The 18,847-nt window shown below is 38.0% G+C and overlaps 1 protein-coding gene across 1 annotated transcript in view; it reads left to right on the forward strand.

The window, feature by feature from the left end:
• Positions 1–18,847, forward strand: part of SLC1A1 (solute carrier family 1 member 1) — a 55,952-nt gene that overhangs the window by 23,343 nt on the left and 13,762 nt on the right. The window contains exons 3-7 of the mRNA XM_064438235.1: positions 10,099–10,191; positions 12,037–12,151; positions 14,423–14,465; positions 16,287–16,391; positions 17,777–17,961. Coding sequence (XP_064294305.1) covers positions 10,099–10,191; positions 12,037–12,151; positions 14,423–14,465; positions 16,287–16,391; positions 17,777–17,961 — 541 coding nt within the window. The remainder of the gene's footprint in view (positions 1–10,098; positions 10,192–12,036; positions 12,152–14,422; positions 14,466–16,286; positions 16,392–17,776; positions 17,962–18,847) is intronic.

Consider the following 18,847-nt stretch of genomic DNA (forward strand, 5'->3'; position numbering starts at 1 on the left):
TCCCATAAACTCTCTAGGCAAAGATCATAATACAATGCTGATTGTGCCAGCTGCCTACAGGGCAGCACAACAGTCCCTTAGCAAACTGATACCCAGCGTTATAAATTTTTCTTTACCTCTTACCTGAGCTTCCTTCCATTTTACAATGATTTCGTCCCTTTCATTGCCATAAACTATTAATTTCCCATTTATTCCTCCCTTTCTATCTGGCATTTAGACAGTTCATAACAACTACCTTTTCAACCCCATCCTAAATCATGCAGGACACCCCCTTCCGGAATTTGGAATACTCTTTATAACTGTTACTGCATTCCATGCTTTAGTCTGTTTATTAAAAAAAATATATATTTTTTCAATGCATCTTCAAAGTTAGAAGACCAATACTTACCATGCTAATCCAGTGGTAGTGTCACTAGATCATGTAAGTAGGAACTGAGAATTTTCTGATTCAAATTTTTGTCGTATTTAAATAGCGCTAACAGATGCTTATTTATTACCTGCAGGCATCTTTCTTTCTCTTCCCTTCTCCCCTTCCTCACTAAATTTGCTAGGTTTTTTTAGTTCATTTCTAAGAGGTTTTTCTGTTATGTTTACACAACAGTACTAGTGGAATAACAGTCGTTTGCTCTAAAGAAGAGAGATTAATTAAATTTCTATAAAGTCAGTTGAAAGGGTAATTGCTACAAGCCATCATAGAAATACTTTTCCTTTACAGTAAGTAACAATGAAATTTGAATAGACAGGATAACTGCTGTTATAGAGGGACTATAGGACAGAATAGGAATGGAAGACTTGTAGTAACAAACGCTAAAGACAGAGGTGGTGGGTCACCAAAAATCTTATTTGAGAGACCACATATCACAGTGTCTTTGGGGTTTCTATTTCCCCTAGCTTCTTCCTTACCTGACCTACTCAGCCAACATCTGAGTCAGAACTGTCCTCCTAATGAGACTTAGCTATATATGCCATTCAGTTAGCTAGTGGAAGACTAGATACAAAAGATAATTCAGATCCCTATGACACACTAAACAGGAGCAAAAAAAAAATTTTTATGAGGTGCATATCAGGTGAAATACAGGTAATAACAGCAGCATCTGAGTCCTGTGTCTCAGCTGAAGGGTGAAGTTGAGCATAGAATTGTGCTGTCTGAAGTCCTGAATGTGGTGGTATTTCAGTAGGCAGCTGTGAATTACTTATTTGGTCCTGACCGTCTTGTTCATACGCAAGGGATGTGGTATTGCATTTTCTATAGCATTCCACAGAGCAAAGGGAAAAAGAGCAAAAGATTCACCATTCAGCCCTTGGAAGGAAACAACAGTAATTCCTGTTGAACTTAATTTGTAAACTTAAGATTTCAGGGAGAATATGAAGAAAGTTTGCCTTAAGGAGATTAATCACAGTCAGGATAAATTTGTACTACAAGATCATTCCAACTAAAGGGGCAGAATGGGAGAGAAAAGGCTCAGAGTCTAGAATGGGAAGAAATCACAGATAAATCAAAGACAGCTTCAGTTAAGTATAGACCCTGAATTCACCAGGGTTATGGTGATTGCCCCTGCAGCTGTCATTGTCTGCAGTGGATACAGCATGGTTTTTCCTTCAAAAGGTGAGCGTAGGCCAAGGACCAAAGGAAATACAGGGCCAAGGACAAAAGGACAGAGGACACCTGTTTTAGTACTCTTCCTTGTGATTTCAAAAGCCCTGAGAGGACCATCCTTCACACAGGAAATTAAGAAGTAGTGGTAGGATTGGCTTGCAAAGGCAGGCATCCAAAGTGGATGTAGCCAGGTCACCAAGAGACTGGATGGGTGAAAAAGTTCAGATCAGTTGCCGAATTCAATTTTTAGTCTATTCGTACCCTGAGTCTCAGGGAGTGTGACTCCAACAAGTGTCCCTTTTTAGGAAGAATTGCTGTGGACTGATGAGTCATAAGGGAGATTGCGTAGGTGATGCCAGGTACTTCGAGCACAAAGATCTCTCCAAACCTGACTTCATATTTATGAACTGTCCCAAATTCATAGGACAGCAGAGTCAAGCTTCCCCTCATGTGAAAAGGAAACTTTCCCACTTGTATCCATCACCCAACTACAAACGATGACAAAATTTATATGGAAATAGGATGAAATCAAATCTTACATGTGTAAGATTCCTTCCTTTCCCAGCAGCAGCTGATGAGAGCTGGCAGTAGCCTGTGAAAAAAAAATGCAAATTTGGATTCTTTTAGACACAGACAGGAATAAGAAAATAAGCAATAAGCTTCTTACACAAGTCAGTACTGGAGCTAGAATTTGGTGCTCAGTTCATCGAGCAAAAATCATGTGTCGTTTATGAAGGTATAAGCCAAATACTGTTTTAGTATTAGCAGTAGAAGTATGGCAACTAATTCAAAATGGTTGCTTGCTTCTAAGAAAGATTGCTGTTATGAGTTGACCACCAGCTCTGTGATGATCAGAGGATTAAATGAGAACAGTCAGTACGGGGTAAATGACATTCCAAAAAACAAATTAGAACAGAAAGGTCACACCACAGTCAGGTGGAGTTGAAATTTTGATACTGTTCAAGTCTTAAATTAGAAACACTCCCAGCTCCATCTTTTAAAGCCAAGTAACTTAATGCATTTCAGACAGCTATCCATTTATCAAGGGCATTGTGTCTGCACTGCTTCATTCTTCCCCTCCCCCCGAGTATTTTTTAAAGAGTAAATCTTACAGTTTTGGAACAACACATAATATAGTGCACCCATGGCAATAAAACAACATTGTGGTTGCCTTAGAAGGATTGCTCACTGAAATTGTATGCATTTTATGATTCTCCTATGTTTTTCTATTTTCATATTCTGTTGGAACATTCTGTAAAAAATTTTTAAATGGACCTGGCTATCCTGGATGTCCATCATATCACTTCTATGACCTAGTGACTGCACATTGCAGCCAGAAGAGCCAAGATGAAAGGAAAGAATTAAAATGTGCGCTTGGGAGAGGTTGAGAATTCTTTAGTGATTCCTCTAGCATCTGCAGAAACTCCTCAATTAGAACAAGAAAGCTGATGGCAGTTTGGAACAGTTTTAGAACTGCATTTTGTCATTGAATCAACATCCTAGTCTTAGAGGAGAAGGTGTAAAAACCATAGTGTTCTACTCTTCAGGAACTTTTGTTGCTACATTTTTGTTATGTATCTTTGCTATATAGCTGTATTTTGCTGTATTCACAATAGTGATTTAGATATCAGAACTCTGAGAGAATTGTGTACAGTTGATGTGTGCCATACTTCACTTATTTCTCCTCAGAAATGTGATTAATTTCTAAAATTAATTGAGAAAGCTGCAACGTGGGTGGCAGTTGCGTGGACATGGAAGGCCCTTGAGCCAGACTCTTCCCTTTAGCACTGAGTCACACCTAAGAAGAGCCTGCCACCAGTGCTAGGAGCTGGCTAAATGGCATTAATCTTTGTACAGAGACTCATGTTGTGGTCGTCAAGTGTAGCAACCTTGGCAAAGGGAGGTAAACAGCCCAGCCTTTTACTGATTATACTTAATGATCAATTTGTTGTGCAGTTGAAGTGAGATGGTGGAAGAAACATATCCTGTCAGCTTGTGCTGATCTTCAGAAGCTTTGAGAACAGCTAAGAAGTACTGCAGGAAATGCACTTGATTATGACACTGGAGTTTGTAGAGCAGAAAAAAAAATGTTAAGGTGTCTAGGTATGATTGTTGCTGCTGAATAGAGTCAATCACAGCACCAAATTGTAGATGTAGCTTCTTAAAATATATTGAAAAAGAACACCTGGAAGCATAAATCCTTGTGCTCGGTTGGGACACCTCTGCAGAAAGGCATGACAAACTCTAAGGATGTGGGTTTTATCCCCTAGGGAACTGATAAGATGATAATCATGGGAAGTCAGAAGACCACTGTTACTGTTTCCAGTCCTTAATGCAACCCTTTTCACTCCCAAGTCTCACAGGATTAATGACATACAGTGAACAACTCTAGAATTACAGTGCCAAAGGCATTTGGATGCTTGCATTTGTACACGTGTGCAAAGCAAATGCTGGTACAAACCACACAACAACACAGTGCACTATCATCTTGTACAGAGAGCATTTTGTTTACTTGACTTTTAATCACCTTAACCATCACTGATTTGCTTGTTTCAGTTTAAAATAGTTATTGCAACTGCACACACCTCAGAGGGAAAAAAAAAATTTATAATTCATGGATCGCACAGTTTCAGTTTTTGACCAGGGTTAGTACCTGTAACAGAGCAACTGTTCTGCTCTGGACGGTAGATCTCAGAAGTGTTGGTAATTTTTCTGTGATGATAGCAACTGCAGTCAGTCGCTTGTTATCCACTCCATGCTATATAAAACTGTAGTGCTATAACAGATTTTATTGTGAGGTTCCTAAATGTTGATATCAGCATAAAATTTCTGTTTTTTGTAGGAAGTGTAGGTTATTCCAACAGGCAGGAATAAAAATAGGAGGAGGAGCTAATGGGGTAGTAACCGTTCAACATCTTTGAAGGTTTTATTAATGCACTGTAAGTGGTTGCCTCTCCTGCACTTCATGAAATAAAATTAAAAGATTAATAATTACTTGATTTTTTTTTACCTGACTTTATAGGTTGCTCCTTAGCAACTTAAGTCTGTGTTAATGGCCAGCTTCAGAGAAGGATAAAAAAGCTTTGTAATATCCAGATACAGAATACTTACACATCATGGAGGTTTCAGTCTAATCTAGTAGCTTGAGTCTGGTTTCTTTATCTTTCATGTTATATTAACAGCTGTGATTTTTGGTATTTCTACAACCTTTGTAGAGGTTCAGTACCTCTGTCTCCTGCTTAGCCCTTGGCCTCTGCAACACTCAAAGACAACACAGCCTGTAGTGTAGTCACACAGGTGATGAAAGGTATTTCCTTACAACTAGTTTGAAATTGATACATTGCAATGTAGTTGGTTGGTGGCAGTTTCCACTGCTCCTGTGTCAGGAGGGGAAGAGAATAGGAATTCCCTATTTTCTCAATAAGTACCTCAGGCATAGCGGATGTGAAGCAGGTTGCTCTAGGATTTGTTACAAAGCCCACAGTACTTTACCTGATGCAGAGATATGTAATTACACTGCTCCACAGCAGTTAATGCTGGCACACTATGCAGGGTTTGAAAGACCTCAGCTGGATTTTTATTCATCAAAAATCTGTGGGTGTGTCAAATTTCAGGGGTCATTCGGGAGTGGTGGACAGGTGTGGTTTGACTATGAACTTGTCTGAATGGTTTACCTGACTCCAATACCTGCAGAATTATTTTGATTAACTGCTTGGCTTCTTTAATCTGAAACATTATGCATTATTTGTATTCCCAAAGATATGAGTAACTGTTTTTGAAAACTAAAAGGGAAGTGCAGAAATCACTGAGAATCTAGGAAGCAATAAGAAAGCTGTAGACCAACCTGGATGCAGTGAAAAGAGGTTGACTGGTGGCAGTTGTGCAAAGATATTCCTGTATTTAATAGGAGTGGAGTTGTCATTAGCAGCAGAAGAGAGGACAAAGAAAGAAAACCTGTGTTCAGAATATTCCAAAACAGCCTTTCTAAGCAGCAAGGCAAAGAAAGACAAGTGTTTATCACAAAAAGTTTAGAAAATCAATTTCCTGTATTTTCATGAAGATTCAACAGCGTCAGTACAATTGAAAGATACATTTCAACGATTTTTCAAGACTTCATTGTAACTTTTCCAGCACTTCCAAAATTACAGCCTTGTTTAGGAGCATTCTCTGTTCGCTGTGACACCAAAATGGAAAAAAAAAATCCCTCGTCAGAGAGAAGATAGACAAGTAAATATTGGTCTTTCATGAAGTTGCAACCTTGTGTTATACTGAAGTGCCATTTTTTGTAGTCTGTGAAAAACTGAAACTGTGATTCATGGTTCCATCAGTGGCTACTGGTAGAAATTTCTGGAATACCATGTTTCATATTTAGGTTCAATTTTGTTTAAGTCAGACTATTCCCTTAGGTAAAGTAGCTTTATACACTAGTATTTCAGCAAAGGATCTCTAAATATGTACAACAAAACAAGATTATGACAGAAGTTTAAGAGAGACTTGAAAAGTTGCAGATGACTGATGGTGCTATCGTCCAGTCTTAACAGGACTCTTGGTTCGATGCACTTAACCAGGTATACACAGGTTGTAAAGTAGGAGTTGAGGAAGCTATGTGTCTTTCTGTAACTTTGGCAACACAACATATTCCATATGCAAAAAAACCCCAGTAGTTCAACACAACATAGGATTACACTGGTTAGTTGTAATCATTCCATTTTTCCACTCTGTTTTTTTTGCAAATTTCACAATATTGTGAAATCTTTCTTGTTGTTTTTTATAGAGGAAAGTCCTGGGAATCCTCTAGTAATAGAGCAAAAATAGCAGCTATAAAAATAAAAGAAAATTAAATCACTAGGCTTTCTGGCAACACCAACTGAAAAATTCAAGTAAAAATAGGCCATATATAGAATTGAAAAAAAAAGTTATTGCAATGTGAGGAACAGCTGGGTTAGAGTTCCATTTTCCCCCAGCATTTAAAATGGGATGTCTGTGTATCTTACCCAAACATATGTGCCTCTTCTGTTCTGTTGAGGGTCCCGTACCATTTCATCCCTGTTATGCTTTGATGCCTTCTAATACTCTGTCAAACAAAATTATTAACATCAGTCCCATCCTTTCCTCGAAAAAACAAGGTGCATATACAGTACAGCATTTCATTTTGGTGGGGTTTTGAAGTCCTGGGACAAGAAAGAGAAGATGTGAGAGACTTGATTTCACTATTGTTTCCTTTTTTATTCTTTTGCAAGTGTATGTGTTGCACATTCGAGAACATCAGGCAAAAAGAGAAAAACAAAGAGCTTTGAGGTGGAGGCTGTAACGTAGGAAATACGAAAGCTGAATTGCAGAAGACTAGGCAATTGATTCCCAAATTTGGCTTCAGATATTAAATCCTTAACTCCATTCTGCTAAAATAATATGGGCACAGAGATAGCTAGGTTAACAGATTTTAACACCAGTTGGTGTCTTTTGTGGTCATCTCCCTTAAGTCTTGTATATCACAGCCACAGAATTGCATTCCGTGCTTCAGTGACCGTAGCTGAATTGGAACATCTTTTGTGGGAAAATTTAAGGAACTAACCTGAAATACTCCAGGTTTGAGATGCCCAGGGATGGAGGAGAATCCATCATGCCTGTTTAAATTCTGTACAGTAGTATACATTTACAGTTTATCTGCTCAAACCTGTTTAAACAATTTAAATCTTGGGGATAGACTGAGAGAGGGGAAGAGCAAATAAAATAGCTATAGAAGTTTAGTGGTAATCCACAGTCTATACCCAAATTTAATTACACTGTTTGGTGATCTTATCTTTATTTAGAACTCTTCAGGCTTTCCAGTTTGAGAAGCATGTGCACAATCTTAGCTTGAGAAATAAGTTTTCTTATGAAGTGAAATCAGTGTTAGTTGTATGCTTTGTCCATTAACTTTTTCAGTTATGTCCAAAGGTATTATAAAGCCATGATGTTATTTCAAAGGAAATTTAATTTTCAGTTGGCTTGAGAAGGCCAGTAGCTATCAATTATAATATATTATCAGTTGCTCACTAATGACAGTAGGATATATCTGGAGGGAAATCTTTTTTATATATTGTGCTTTCCTATGTGTAACAAGCTAACATGAAAAAAAGCAGCTTATCAGCATAAAGGACCCATTGCAAACCTGCGTCTGTGGCACTTGTAGTGAATGCAACTTCGTTCTCTAAATGGAAGCATAATCCTGAAAGAAGTTTTGTTTCAGAGTACAGCAGTTTAAAAAAAACCAAAAACAAAAAAACCCTCACCTGTCATCCTCAGAGCATACTAGTACTTATTCAGTCGTGTCTGCCTGACTGATCTGTGTGTTTTTATAGGTACTAGCAAGGTAGCACTCACACGACAGTGGAAGCACAAGCTTGATTCTAGCACAGCTCACTCACTAACAGGATCATTATGCAGTTTAAAAATGTAGGGGCAAAGTTTGCCCTTAATTATACCTCTGTAACTCCAGTGAGCATAACAGTTTGCAAGGGATTTCATTTGGAGCCAGAAGAATGGCTGTCACAAGAACTTCGTGTCATACTAATTGTATAATCGTTACGACTGAATACTCCAGGGAAATAACTTTGCATGATTATTACTTGGCTGAGTCAGCAAGCCTGTCAGGCAAAAAAATCTTAAGGCAGGCTTTGTGGAGCACTCCATCCTGTGAAAGATTATTATCTTACCTCCACTGTCTGTCTAGCCACTGTTGACAATTATTAAGAGTTTTAGAATAAAATTAAATTATTTCTAATTTTTGTGAACTTTTCATTAAAAAATATGGAACTTTGGCAATACCACTTCACTCTTTTTAACACATGATGTAATGTCTTCTGAGTTAATATATCGGGTGCAAAAGTTTCAGCATTGACAGCCTTTGAAACCAGCTCTTCTATTGTCTGCATTATTTATTATTATTTATTACTATCCATTCTCAAATGTTTGTACAGCCATAATTTCCACAGTTGACCCCACAGCAGCGCAGAATTCCTTCTTTCTACCTGTTTTTTGCCAGTTCCCAAGATGAGAAATAAAAATCGTGGCACAGATTCTGTGTCCATTCTGTTTGTGCCTCAATTTCCTTAGTGGTGACAACCTCCTGTAATAGCTGTGATATTGCTTTTTTCTGTGTAATGGTCTGTATTCCCTTGCCATATGATTTGTTCTTTTATTATCCTTCTTTGCTATACAAGTGACATAGTCTTTACAAAATGATTTCTGCAGGTGTATGTAGTTCTTCTCTAGTCAGTCTGATGACATGCTATCCCACGGAAGAGCTCAAAGTAATCAAACAGATGATGAAATAAAATAACCTTCATTGTCCCCTCCTGGTACTGTTTGCATGTTAAATAATAATTAACAGAACAAGTAAGGCATTATGTGAATGCTCTAGGCACAAGTTGTTACTGCTGTTAATATACCTTCTGAAAGAGACATCAACACATGGTTAAAGTATGATTGCTAAGATCCCTTTTGAGCTCAAAGATCAATATGTTACATCTGTGTCTGAAAGATCTTCTGGTTTTTCTTCCACAGTTTTTGAAACTTTAATTTTTCTATAAAATCATTCTTCTCTGAGGTTAAATATCCTCATGGTATTTTTGCTTTCCTATACAAAGGAATCTGACTAGTCCTTGATAGACTGACTCAATAAACATAAAACCAGAAATGGATCACAAATATATAATAAAGGGATGGCAGTGAATTATTAACTAGTGTGATTATAGGCAGTCAAGTGTTGCAGTCACAATGCTCATTTTACCCTGGTTACTGAATTGTATGTTTACCGATATAACTGTGAGGCTTTTAAACAATTAAAAAATCCTTCATGAGCAGTTTGATATAATGTTGTTGCCAGAAATAAAGCTGACCTCAGTATAATGCCTACCTCAGCACTTTCCCCACCTCCATTAATGAAAACTACCCTCAATTTCTGGCAATGACAGATACAGGTAGAGGAGAGAAAACAACCCAGACTTCAGAAAAGCTTTAGTTAAAAAAAAAGTAAACCTGTTAATAAAGGCGAGCCTACCAGGAATGAGTCTCACTTGTCTGCATGTGCCTTTGAGCAACCTGGGGTAACAGCCCTGAGCAGATCCCTTCCCATGGCTTTTAGTTTTAAAGCCAAAATGTTACAGATCTGAAGAAAGTTAAGCTATTGTTTAAGTGAATATGGAAATAAATGATAACGTACTTTCATAAGCTAAAAAAGTAATTCATCACTAACATCAAGGAATCAGAAAAGCTCAATTATCTTTTTCCTAGAAAATTCCAGGGTTATCAGACTTTTGCAAAGAAGCAGAAGCAGATATATTGGTCTGCTACAGACTTTTTTCAGAAGTGCAACTGGCAATTAGGTATATAGAGGTACCTTAAATAAGGAAAGATTTCCAGAATAGAAATAAAAGACAATAAACAATTGTCTCTACAGAAGTAAAAAGCTCTTCTAAGACTGATTTTTTAGTGTTTTATTTTTGTTGGTCTTTTTGCAGGTGTTGCTGCTTTGGATTCCAGTGTTTCTGGGAAGATTGGTTTGCGAGCAGTCATGTATTATTTCTGCACTACGATCATTGCTGTAATACTAGGTACCCCGTGATCTGTAACTTCTAAAATCCTCAGCATCGCCTAATTATGAGTATACAGCACTGTGACATTACTAATTTCCCAAGACAGGATGGCAAGAAGAGACAGGAATCATACCAAACACCTTGACATCCTTGTAGCAAGATACAGGGAGAAGTTAGTCCTGCTGTTCACACTTGCACTACATCCATATCCAGTATGAAGCCACAGGCAGTTTTGCCATACATTTCAGCTCAGGGAAGATTAGGAGCTGTCTGCTTAGGCAAACGATGACCAGCAGTGGGAAAGCTGAATGAACGTCAAAGGCCAGCCTTAACTACAAAGTTAATTTCCTCAATAGCAAAATGATATATTGTTGCTGATTCTCAGATGTGGGAATGTTTAATGTGTCTCACCTGAAAGAATGACAGAAAATATTACTTTCCTTGTCATTTCCTTCCTAAAAGGTTTTTGTCCCTTCTGTCACTGCCAGGCTTCACTCCTATATCCCTGAAGTCCACATCTCCTCTTGCAGGAACTTCATTCCCTAGAAGCAGCTCTGAAGGCTTCCATATTTGCTTAAACAAACATCTTCAGCCTGCCTTCTTAAATAAGAAATAAAATTAAACCCTCCTCTGTCAGCTGTCATGTAGTTTGTGTGGCTTATCCTTGTGTTTCGTTGAGCCTGAGTGAGTACCATGCCTAGATATCACCCACTAAAAAGAAACGTATTTATTTGAAGGGCAAAATATACTTCATTATGTGGCCTACTTGTAAAACAAGTAGTATTTAACATAGAAAAAGAATCACCTACCGACATACAAGGCCAGATTAATTTCTAGAGGTTTCATCATTGAGAATAACATATCACTGTGGTTACACCATTTAGGCTATCTCGTCTGTGTGGGAATTTTCTGTGAATACATAGTGAGGAAAATCAGTAAAGACTAACATTAATATGTATCTAATTTTGAAATTGCCCCTACTCTGAGAGAGGAGTTAAACCAGGTAATCTCCACAGGTTCCTGCTATTCTATGATGCTATGACACTACTTATTCAGTTCTGCTTTTATTCACAGCTGTCATTAGAAAGCCTTGTTCCTGGCTGGTTGAAGAGTCATCCAAGTGCCTCTTTCTCCCTACACTGAGTTTTAGTAGTTTCATTTTGCTTTAGGTTTGTTTGGATTTGGGAGAGGGGGGGAAAAAAAGAAACAGAAAAAAGAATGTACATTTGGAAAGGCCTAGTATTTCATATAATAGAAAAACTGCCTAAAACAAAACCAGTAAAGTAAACAGAAAATTTGTCATTGATTTCACTATTCACAAGGTCAAAGCTAGTATTTCTTGTCCATATTTTTTTTATTTCAATCTGTTTCTGAAGCCCTTCTCTTATGTGACTTTATTGCTAACTAAGTTTACCAAAACATCCTGTTCTACGTTGAGGTCACAGGGTAATGCACCTGTGTTCATATCTGAAAGCTAGTAACAAGAAGAGCTGTATAAGGGAAAAGGTAAATAGCAATTCAAAATATCACCATGCAAAAGTTGGAGAACACTTCAGCTGAAGCTCAGCTGAAGTAATTTACTATCTTGGTGAGCGGTGGTGATTTAGTACCATATGTGTAAAAACAAAGCTAGAGTGCCCAAGTCCAGTGGCAAAGCTGCAAGTAGCTCCTGTGTTGGGGTAACCCACACATTTAAGGACACCACCTGTAGACTTCTTTTTTCTGAACAGCACTGCATAAGCACCCAGGGAAAGAATTTGGTGAATTTAGCTCACAAAGAATTTAGCTGCATGGCATACACTGAGGCAGGATGCACCAATGCCTCTGCTTGCACTATAAGCTCTTCTTGTTCTCCTTCTGCAGGGATTGTCTTAGTTGTGACTATTAAACCCGGAGTGACTCAAACAGCAAGTGAGATTGACAGAGTGGGCAGTACCCCAGATGTCAGTACTGTTGATGCCATGCTGGATCTGATCAGGTGAGGTTTTCTTTTTTAGTTTCCATACCCTTGCTGCAGAAGTCCAAACAAATACAAATAAAGTTGTGATGTGTAATACAATAAAAATGCTTTCTAATGTTGTTTGGATGAATAAGGAGAGAATAACTTGTATTTTGACAGATTAGACATTTTACAGTATATTCAAAGCAGTTTGTTAAAAAAATTTTTCTTTACACCGTAGACTTCGGTTAATAAACCACCATCAACAAAAAATCCCTCCTTCACAAAAATTGGTATGTAAGATTTACCTAGTACAAAGAAAATACCCAGAAAAGATTGAATGGTTGGCAGGCTACTTACTGGCAGCTTCTGTGTCATCCAGCATAGATAAGCACCTGAAATTGCAGTGTTATGTTTCCCCTCCTCAAAGCCAGATGCAGAGTAACAGATGCAGTATGTAAAAGTTTCTTGGAGTTGGACAGTCAACAGGTTTGCTGCATCACCAGTATCTAAGGCAACCTTATAATGAGTCTTTCCCCATCAGTATCCTGGAAAATGATGGATACTTAAAGTGGTTCGAAGAATGAAGCCCTTAGAAAAGTCTGCAGAAGACTTGAACAAGTTTAAGGTATTAGAAAAATTTTCACAAAAAAGGGCTGCTTATCCAATAGTGGCTGAGTAGTTCCCTCAAAAATGTTTCTGTAGATTTTTTTTTCTCCAGCTGCAATTTGTCTGTTCCATATCACTTTTCCTGCCTGCTATTTTCTTTTTGTAGGATTTTTACTTAATCTATTGTATAAGAATCAACTGCCACATATCTAAAATTGACTTTCTCAGCACTTTTTATTTCAGGAAATGTGACTGGCATTTGCAGATGCGACTCCAGATACACAGTTCTTTGACATTTGTAAAATAAATACACACATATATATACACACATACGTATATATCTGCCTTGATAAAGTCACCATCCTGTTTAATAGCAAATATCTGCTGTCATCTGGGGCATCTCTGACCCAGCACAGATCAAGGTAGACCTCTTTGAGAATAACTCAATTTCTTTAAGGTTGTAGGTGAGATAGTTAACAGTCCTCAACCCCACAGCCTCATGTTCAACCCTCCACAGTTCTTCCCAGCCTCCGTTCCCTCGTGCCTGTCCATGACGTGAATAGCAGCATCTTGGATAGCTTATCTCATTCCTCATTGTCACTTGCTCAGGAATCAATGGGGAGAACTGTGCAATCAGCTGCAAACCTAATGCAGTCTGTTACCAGCAATTTCCACATGAACATCTCCACACATATTCACAGGGCTGATGCAGCTCCATGCACAAAACCACCTTCCTATAATAAGAAGTGGTATTAATCATAATTCAGAGTAGTTGGGGGTTTTGTTACAGTTTATAGGTCAACTTCTTATAAAAAAATGTAAGACTCTAAATTAGGAGTTTGAGACCTGAAAATCTCTTTTAAAGGAATTATAGTTACCTTTCCTACATATTTATATTAATCAGATTTAATATGCAATTCCAGACAGTCATGTAAAGACACAGGCTTGTACAAAGTACTCTTGCATTTGAAGAAATTTTGCTTTAAAAACTTGAAAAATAAAGGCAGGTGTTCTGAAAGGTCTGGAAGGGAGATAAAGAATTCTGCTTCAATATGTAAACTGCTTTATTCTGCACTGGACTGGGTATTCAATAAATACGTAATTGATGCTTTTTTCTGCAGTCATTTGAATCTGAAATTGGCAGTTGGAAGGGGGCACACGACTGGATTGCACTGCTTCTGATCTAATTTCCTAATTTTTCAGTGTGTGAAAATGGTTCTTGACTCTGGAGTAACACATGGGAGTCTTCTATCAGCCAAGATTAATTTCTGAATTCAAAACTACGATAAAGCGTACCAAATATCTGATTCTTCCAGCGCAGCCTATATGAGTTTTTTTTTTTCTCTGCCTATATTTGATAAATCCCATAAAAAATAGTGTCTCCTGTATTCATCATGCCAATAGTGGAGATGATGCAGCAGGGAAAAGAAACACTGGGTTTAGTAGCTTACCAACATAAATGTCAAATAATAAAAAATAAGTTCCAGGATTCATCTGTAGGAAAAAAGTCAACTGGTCATTGAAAGTCCTGAACCCTTAATTTCTTATGTCTCTATATGTGACAGGGCCAAATACACTGCTTTCTGGATAAAGGGACACAGTCTGATCTGTTTTTCAAGCAGTGGATTTTACAATTTTACTTATATAAGCAGCTTTATCTTAGTATGCTGTAATGTTGAAAAGAATCTACTTTTTTAACAGAAATATGTTCCCAGAAAACCTTGTCCAGGCCTGTTTTCAACAGGTAAGTTTGACCATTTCTCTTTGCTACTGTAGTTTTCATTCCTGACTACAAATTACTCTTCTTTTATGGCCCCCAAAACTATGTCAGGTAAAAATTATTTCTGAGAAATCCAAGAATATCTTATCCTCCCATAAAAAGACTTTTTTTTAAAGCGTCTTGTTTTCGTTTCCATTGTGGCAAACACTCTGTTTTCAGCTATTAAGTCCTTGATCATCCCTTGCAAAAAAAAACCCACTGTTTAGGAGCTGGATGCAGAAGCCAAGAAGTGTGTAAGACAAGATTTTTCTGTTTGGGACAGGCAGAGTTAAAAGAACCATGTCAGGAGGATCTATTTCCTTGTTCTTAAAAAGCCTCAGTGTCTGATGAAATCTGCATAGCAGCCCTCACCCCAATATGTCTCTCATCTAACATCCGTTGCCAGACCTGATGATCCATCTTAAGGAAAAGGCAGTCAATTAGTAGAGTCTATTTGAGACATCTTTCAGAAAAAGTGAGATTTGCAAGATGAAGGAGGAAGCTGCTGTTTATATATGAAATTTACTTCAGATTCAATCATCTTTATCTGTAAATATATTAGCTGGTTTTTGTGATGCTCTCTGCTTCCCTTTTTTGTTTTCCCCAGCAGCAGCCTACCAGTTTATCTGAGGTTTGTATGCGAGGTAGTTAACCTTTCCCAGGAAATAATGTTAACTATCCTGCTGTGCACAGCACTGAATGTTTTTCTGGTTTATAAAACTTCTTCATGTAGTCTTTCCTTGGCAGAATGATGACAGCACTAAACCGTAGTTACAGTTATCATTATATTATATATTATATTATATTCAGAATAGCGCAGGATTTCTATAAGCAGAATCAGTGTAGTACAATTTTATAATAGCACCACTTAGCTTATAGTTTCTAATCAGATGGACTTTCTGCAGATTGGGTCAAATCTTAGTGCTTGGTTTGCTGTATCAACGTAACAGTCATCATCTAGACTCAAAAAAACATTAAAAGAATATGAGTCACTCCCTCAGTCCTTGGAGGAAGCAGACAATGGCGATGGTGTGCCTGGCTGCCGGGGGGTCACAGGTCTCACTGCCCAGCAGCAGCTGTGGCCCAAGTTTCCCCTTAGGACTTGTAACTGCTTCGCTTTAGGGACAGTACTCCGGGTGTGGTTATGCTTCCCTGTTCTGTGGCGGAGTCATCACCAACACCGGCTTGGCCTGGTGCCTGGGACCTTCAAGGCAAATGAGGAATGGAGTAGTCAGCCTGGCACCCAGGAATCTTGAGGCTGGTAGGGAGGGTAAGAAGAAATCTGTTTGGTTCATCTACTTGGTGCACAGGACCTTCAGGGCCTGATAATGCAGGGAAAGGGGACTAATAAGTGACCAGCTTGGTCTCAGAGAATGGCTGTTTGCATTATATAAGGGTGTTAGTTATGCTAACCACATTAGCGGGTGTCTGGTTGTATCAGGTGCATATGCTCTGCAGACCTCTTCTGAGGTGGCTGTCAGCAATTCTTTCCAGACTGCCAGTCCCAGCAGAAAGTCCCCTTGCCATTGTCAGGAGGTGTATCTCATCCCCAGGTCCACAGGGCACCCGAGAGCCTGGGGAGCAGAATTCATAGTGTTTTATCTGAGAATCGCTTGTTTGATCTATAGCATCTGAAGTACAGAAACATGATGGCTCACATGAATTGGGAAATGTTTGTCTATGTTTGCTACCTTCAAGTCAGATTGGTCCATTTTTACCTTATTTTTGTTGGGCATAGCCTTTGCCCATTCTTTAGTTTCCTCATGTTCTAAATGAGCTCTTCTATTATTTTAAAACCTTTTCCAGTATAAAACCAAACGTGAAAAACTTGAAGCTACAACTGGTGTGGATAAAAATAGCTCCATATTTACAGAAGAAACAGTTACGACTGCTACGACAGAGGCTTCAGAGGTGTGACCTTTATTGTTGTATTCCTTCATAATATATGAAGTGGGGAAAAGGAACATAAATTTTATTTAGTTGATGTAGTTAATGACTGAGAGAAGCAAGGAAATGGTACATAGATTTTAGCAAGGGCACTAAATAAGTATATGCTAGAGGTGATTATGAGGATCAAGTAGGTTTTATAACACCAGAGGACTCCACTGGTAATTAAGCAGTCCAAAGATAATACATGATGTGAGAAAATAATCCATTCATATACTCCATTAAATCTGTATGCTAATGAACTGTCAATTTGCTGAGAAATTAAAAAAAAAAGTCACTGTGGAAAGACTAGATGTATATCAGCATGAGATGTTTGAGCAGCAATGGGATAACTGTAAGCACTGCAGAAAGAAAGGATTGGAAATTCGTAATTTTTTTAATAGAAAGCAAAACAATGGAATGCATTTTTTAATTAATAGTTTGTTACTCTGCAAAAAAAATGTAAAGAGACAAAGTGAAGAGGAGGTTTAACAAGCCTCTGATTAGAGGTGTGAAAAGCTTATGGATGTTGATGGTTTATAAAGCCTAGAATTACACTGGAGGAAAGAGAGAAAGGAATTCAATAGAATATGAACACAGGACTATGAACAGTACTAAATCAATATGCATTTTATTATATTCCTTCCAAATTTCATCTCATAGTAATGAAAGCATGGGAGCATGAGCTATGTGAAAAGACATTAATTAAATCCTGAAGCAGGATGTAGTAAAGAATTACACCCTTTCTTTCATATGTTCATATTGCACAAACACAGAGGAATGTGTGAATACCTACCTATTTAGTAGGATTTTTATATTATGTGCATCCAATTCTGCTATAAATTATGCCATTTCACTGATTTCAGCTGAACAATAGATTTTAAGCTTAGGGCAAAATTAAACACCATTGTCCCTGTTCTTACGCAATAGACTTTATCTTAAATCTAGACAAGCCCTTGAGTTGCTCAGAAATAGCTAGAAGGATTATACATCAGCTGTATTTTGTTCTCCGCAGCAGGAAGTAAGTTTTGAGTATATTGAAGGCATGACTGTGGCAACCTAGACCTTGCCATACTTTGTGTCAGACACCTGTAGAAAGGGCAACATAAATTAAAGGGTGCTTTATCCACTGCTAAGGTTTGGTCATATCCTTGCATAGCTTTAAAATACAAAGCTTTCAAAGACATTTTAGTTCTACCTTCATTCCTGAACTTGCCTACTTGGCACTGCCAGAAAGGGGATAAAGTAACTGGAGAAGAGCTCTGTGTCTTTTCAAAGAAAGTTCTAAATGTGTTTTCATTTTAGAACTCTTTAAAGTAAATTCAGTGTTTTCAGAGTGTAACTTTTTTTCTCTGGAATCTAATCTATAGAACAAAACCCAAGAATACAAAATCGTGGGCATGTATTCCGATGGCATCAATGTGCTGGGGTTGATCGTCTTTTGTCTTGTTTTCGGAGTGGTTATTGGGAAAATGGGAGAGAAAGGGCAAGTGCTGGTGGATTTTTTCAATGCGCTGAACGAAGCTACAATGAGAATAGTTCAGATAATTATGTGGTAAGTCAAGCACATACTGGCATTTTCTAACAACTTCTTTAGGTGTGTTTTGTCATTGAAGGGGTGGGAGCAGAGTCATATTTCATGTTTGCTTTTGCACAGTGCTTGACAGCAAAAAGCTTTAAAAGAAAGGTTGATAAAAAGTTTCCTTTCCACAGAATTTGATCCTTTTGAGGAAACTGGAGACAAGGCTTCCACTTACTATATACTAAAGAAACAGTCCTACTGGTACAAAAGAAGCCTGAGTTTTTCAGACATTCTTGCTAGAGGTTTATATCAAACCAGTATAACTGCACTAGTGAATTGAGGACTGTAGAAGCATTACTACCCGCATGACCCTCTCAGTCTTGAACACCATTCCCACATAGCCATTACATTGACAGGATTGACAGGATTGCTGTCCTTGGAGCTAAGTTCCTTTAGAAATATAAATTAATATACAAACCACAGGACAGAGCAAAATCCAAAATGGTATGCAAAATTTAACTTAGCATCATTTACCTTCTGCGAATAGGTCTTGTGAGACAACATTCTCACAATATTCTCAGACATGAAAAACAACTTAAAAATGTAGCAACTTGTCTGATAGTGTTTGGTTGGACTTCACAGCTATTCACAGAGTTTTTGTCCATACAGATCACAATTACAGGATCAGGTCTATAGGCACACAGAATCCTTTCCAGAGTTTGATCGTACATGTGGAGTGCCTTGTGCCATACTCTGCTCATATCCACATGTTTCACACAAATAGTAGCTTATCAGATCTGGCCCTTCCATGGATTTTTCTTCCATCCCAGCACACTGAGATGGTTGTAAACCAGTAAACCTGTCCAGGGTTTAGTTGCACACTTCCTGCTGCCTTCAAAGAAAGTTAAATTAGTTTCTG

Source organism: Phalacrocorax carbo, chromosome Z (assembly GCF_963921805.1).
Source record: "Phalacrocorax carbo chromosome Z, bPhaCar2.1, whole genome shotgun sequence".
In the NCBI taxonomy this organism is placed as follows: domain Eukaryota; kingdom Metazoa; phylum Chordata; class Aves; order Suliformes; family Phalacrocoracidae; genus Phalacrocorax; species Phalacrocorax carbo.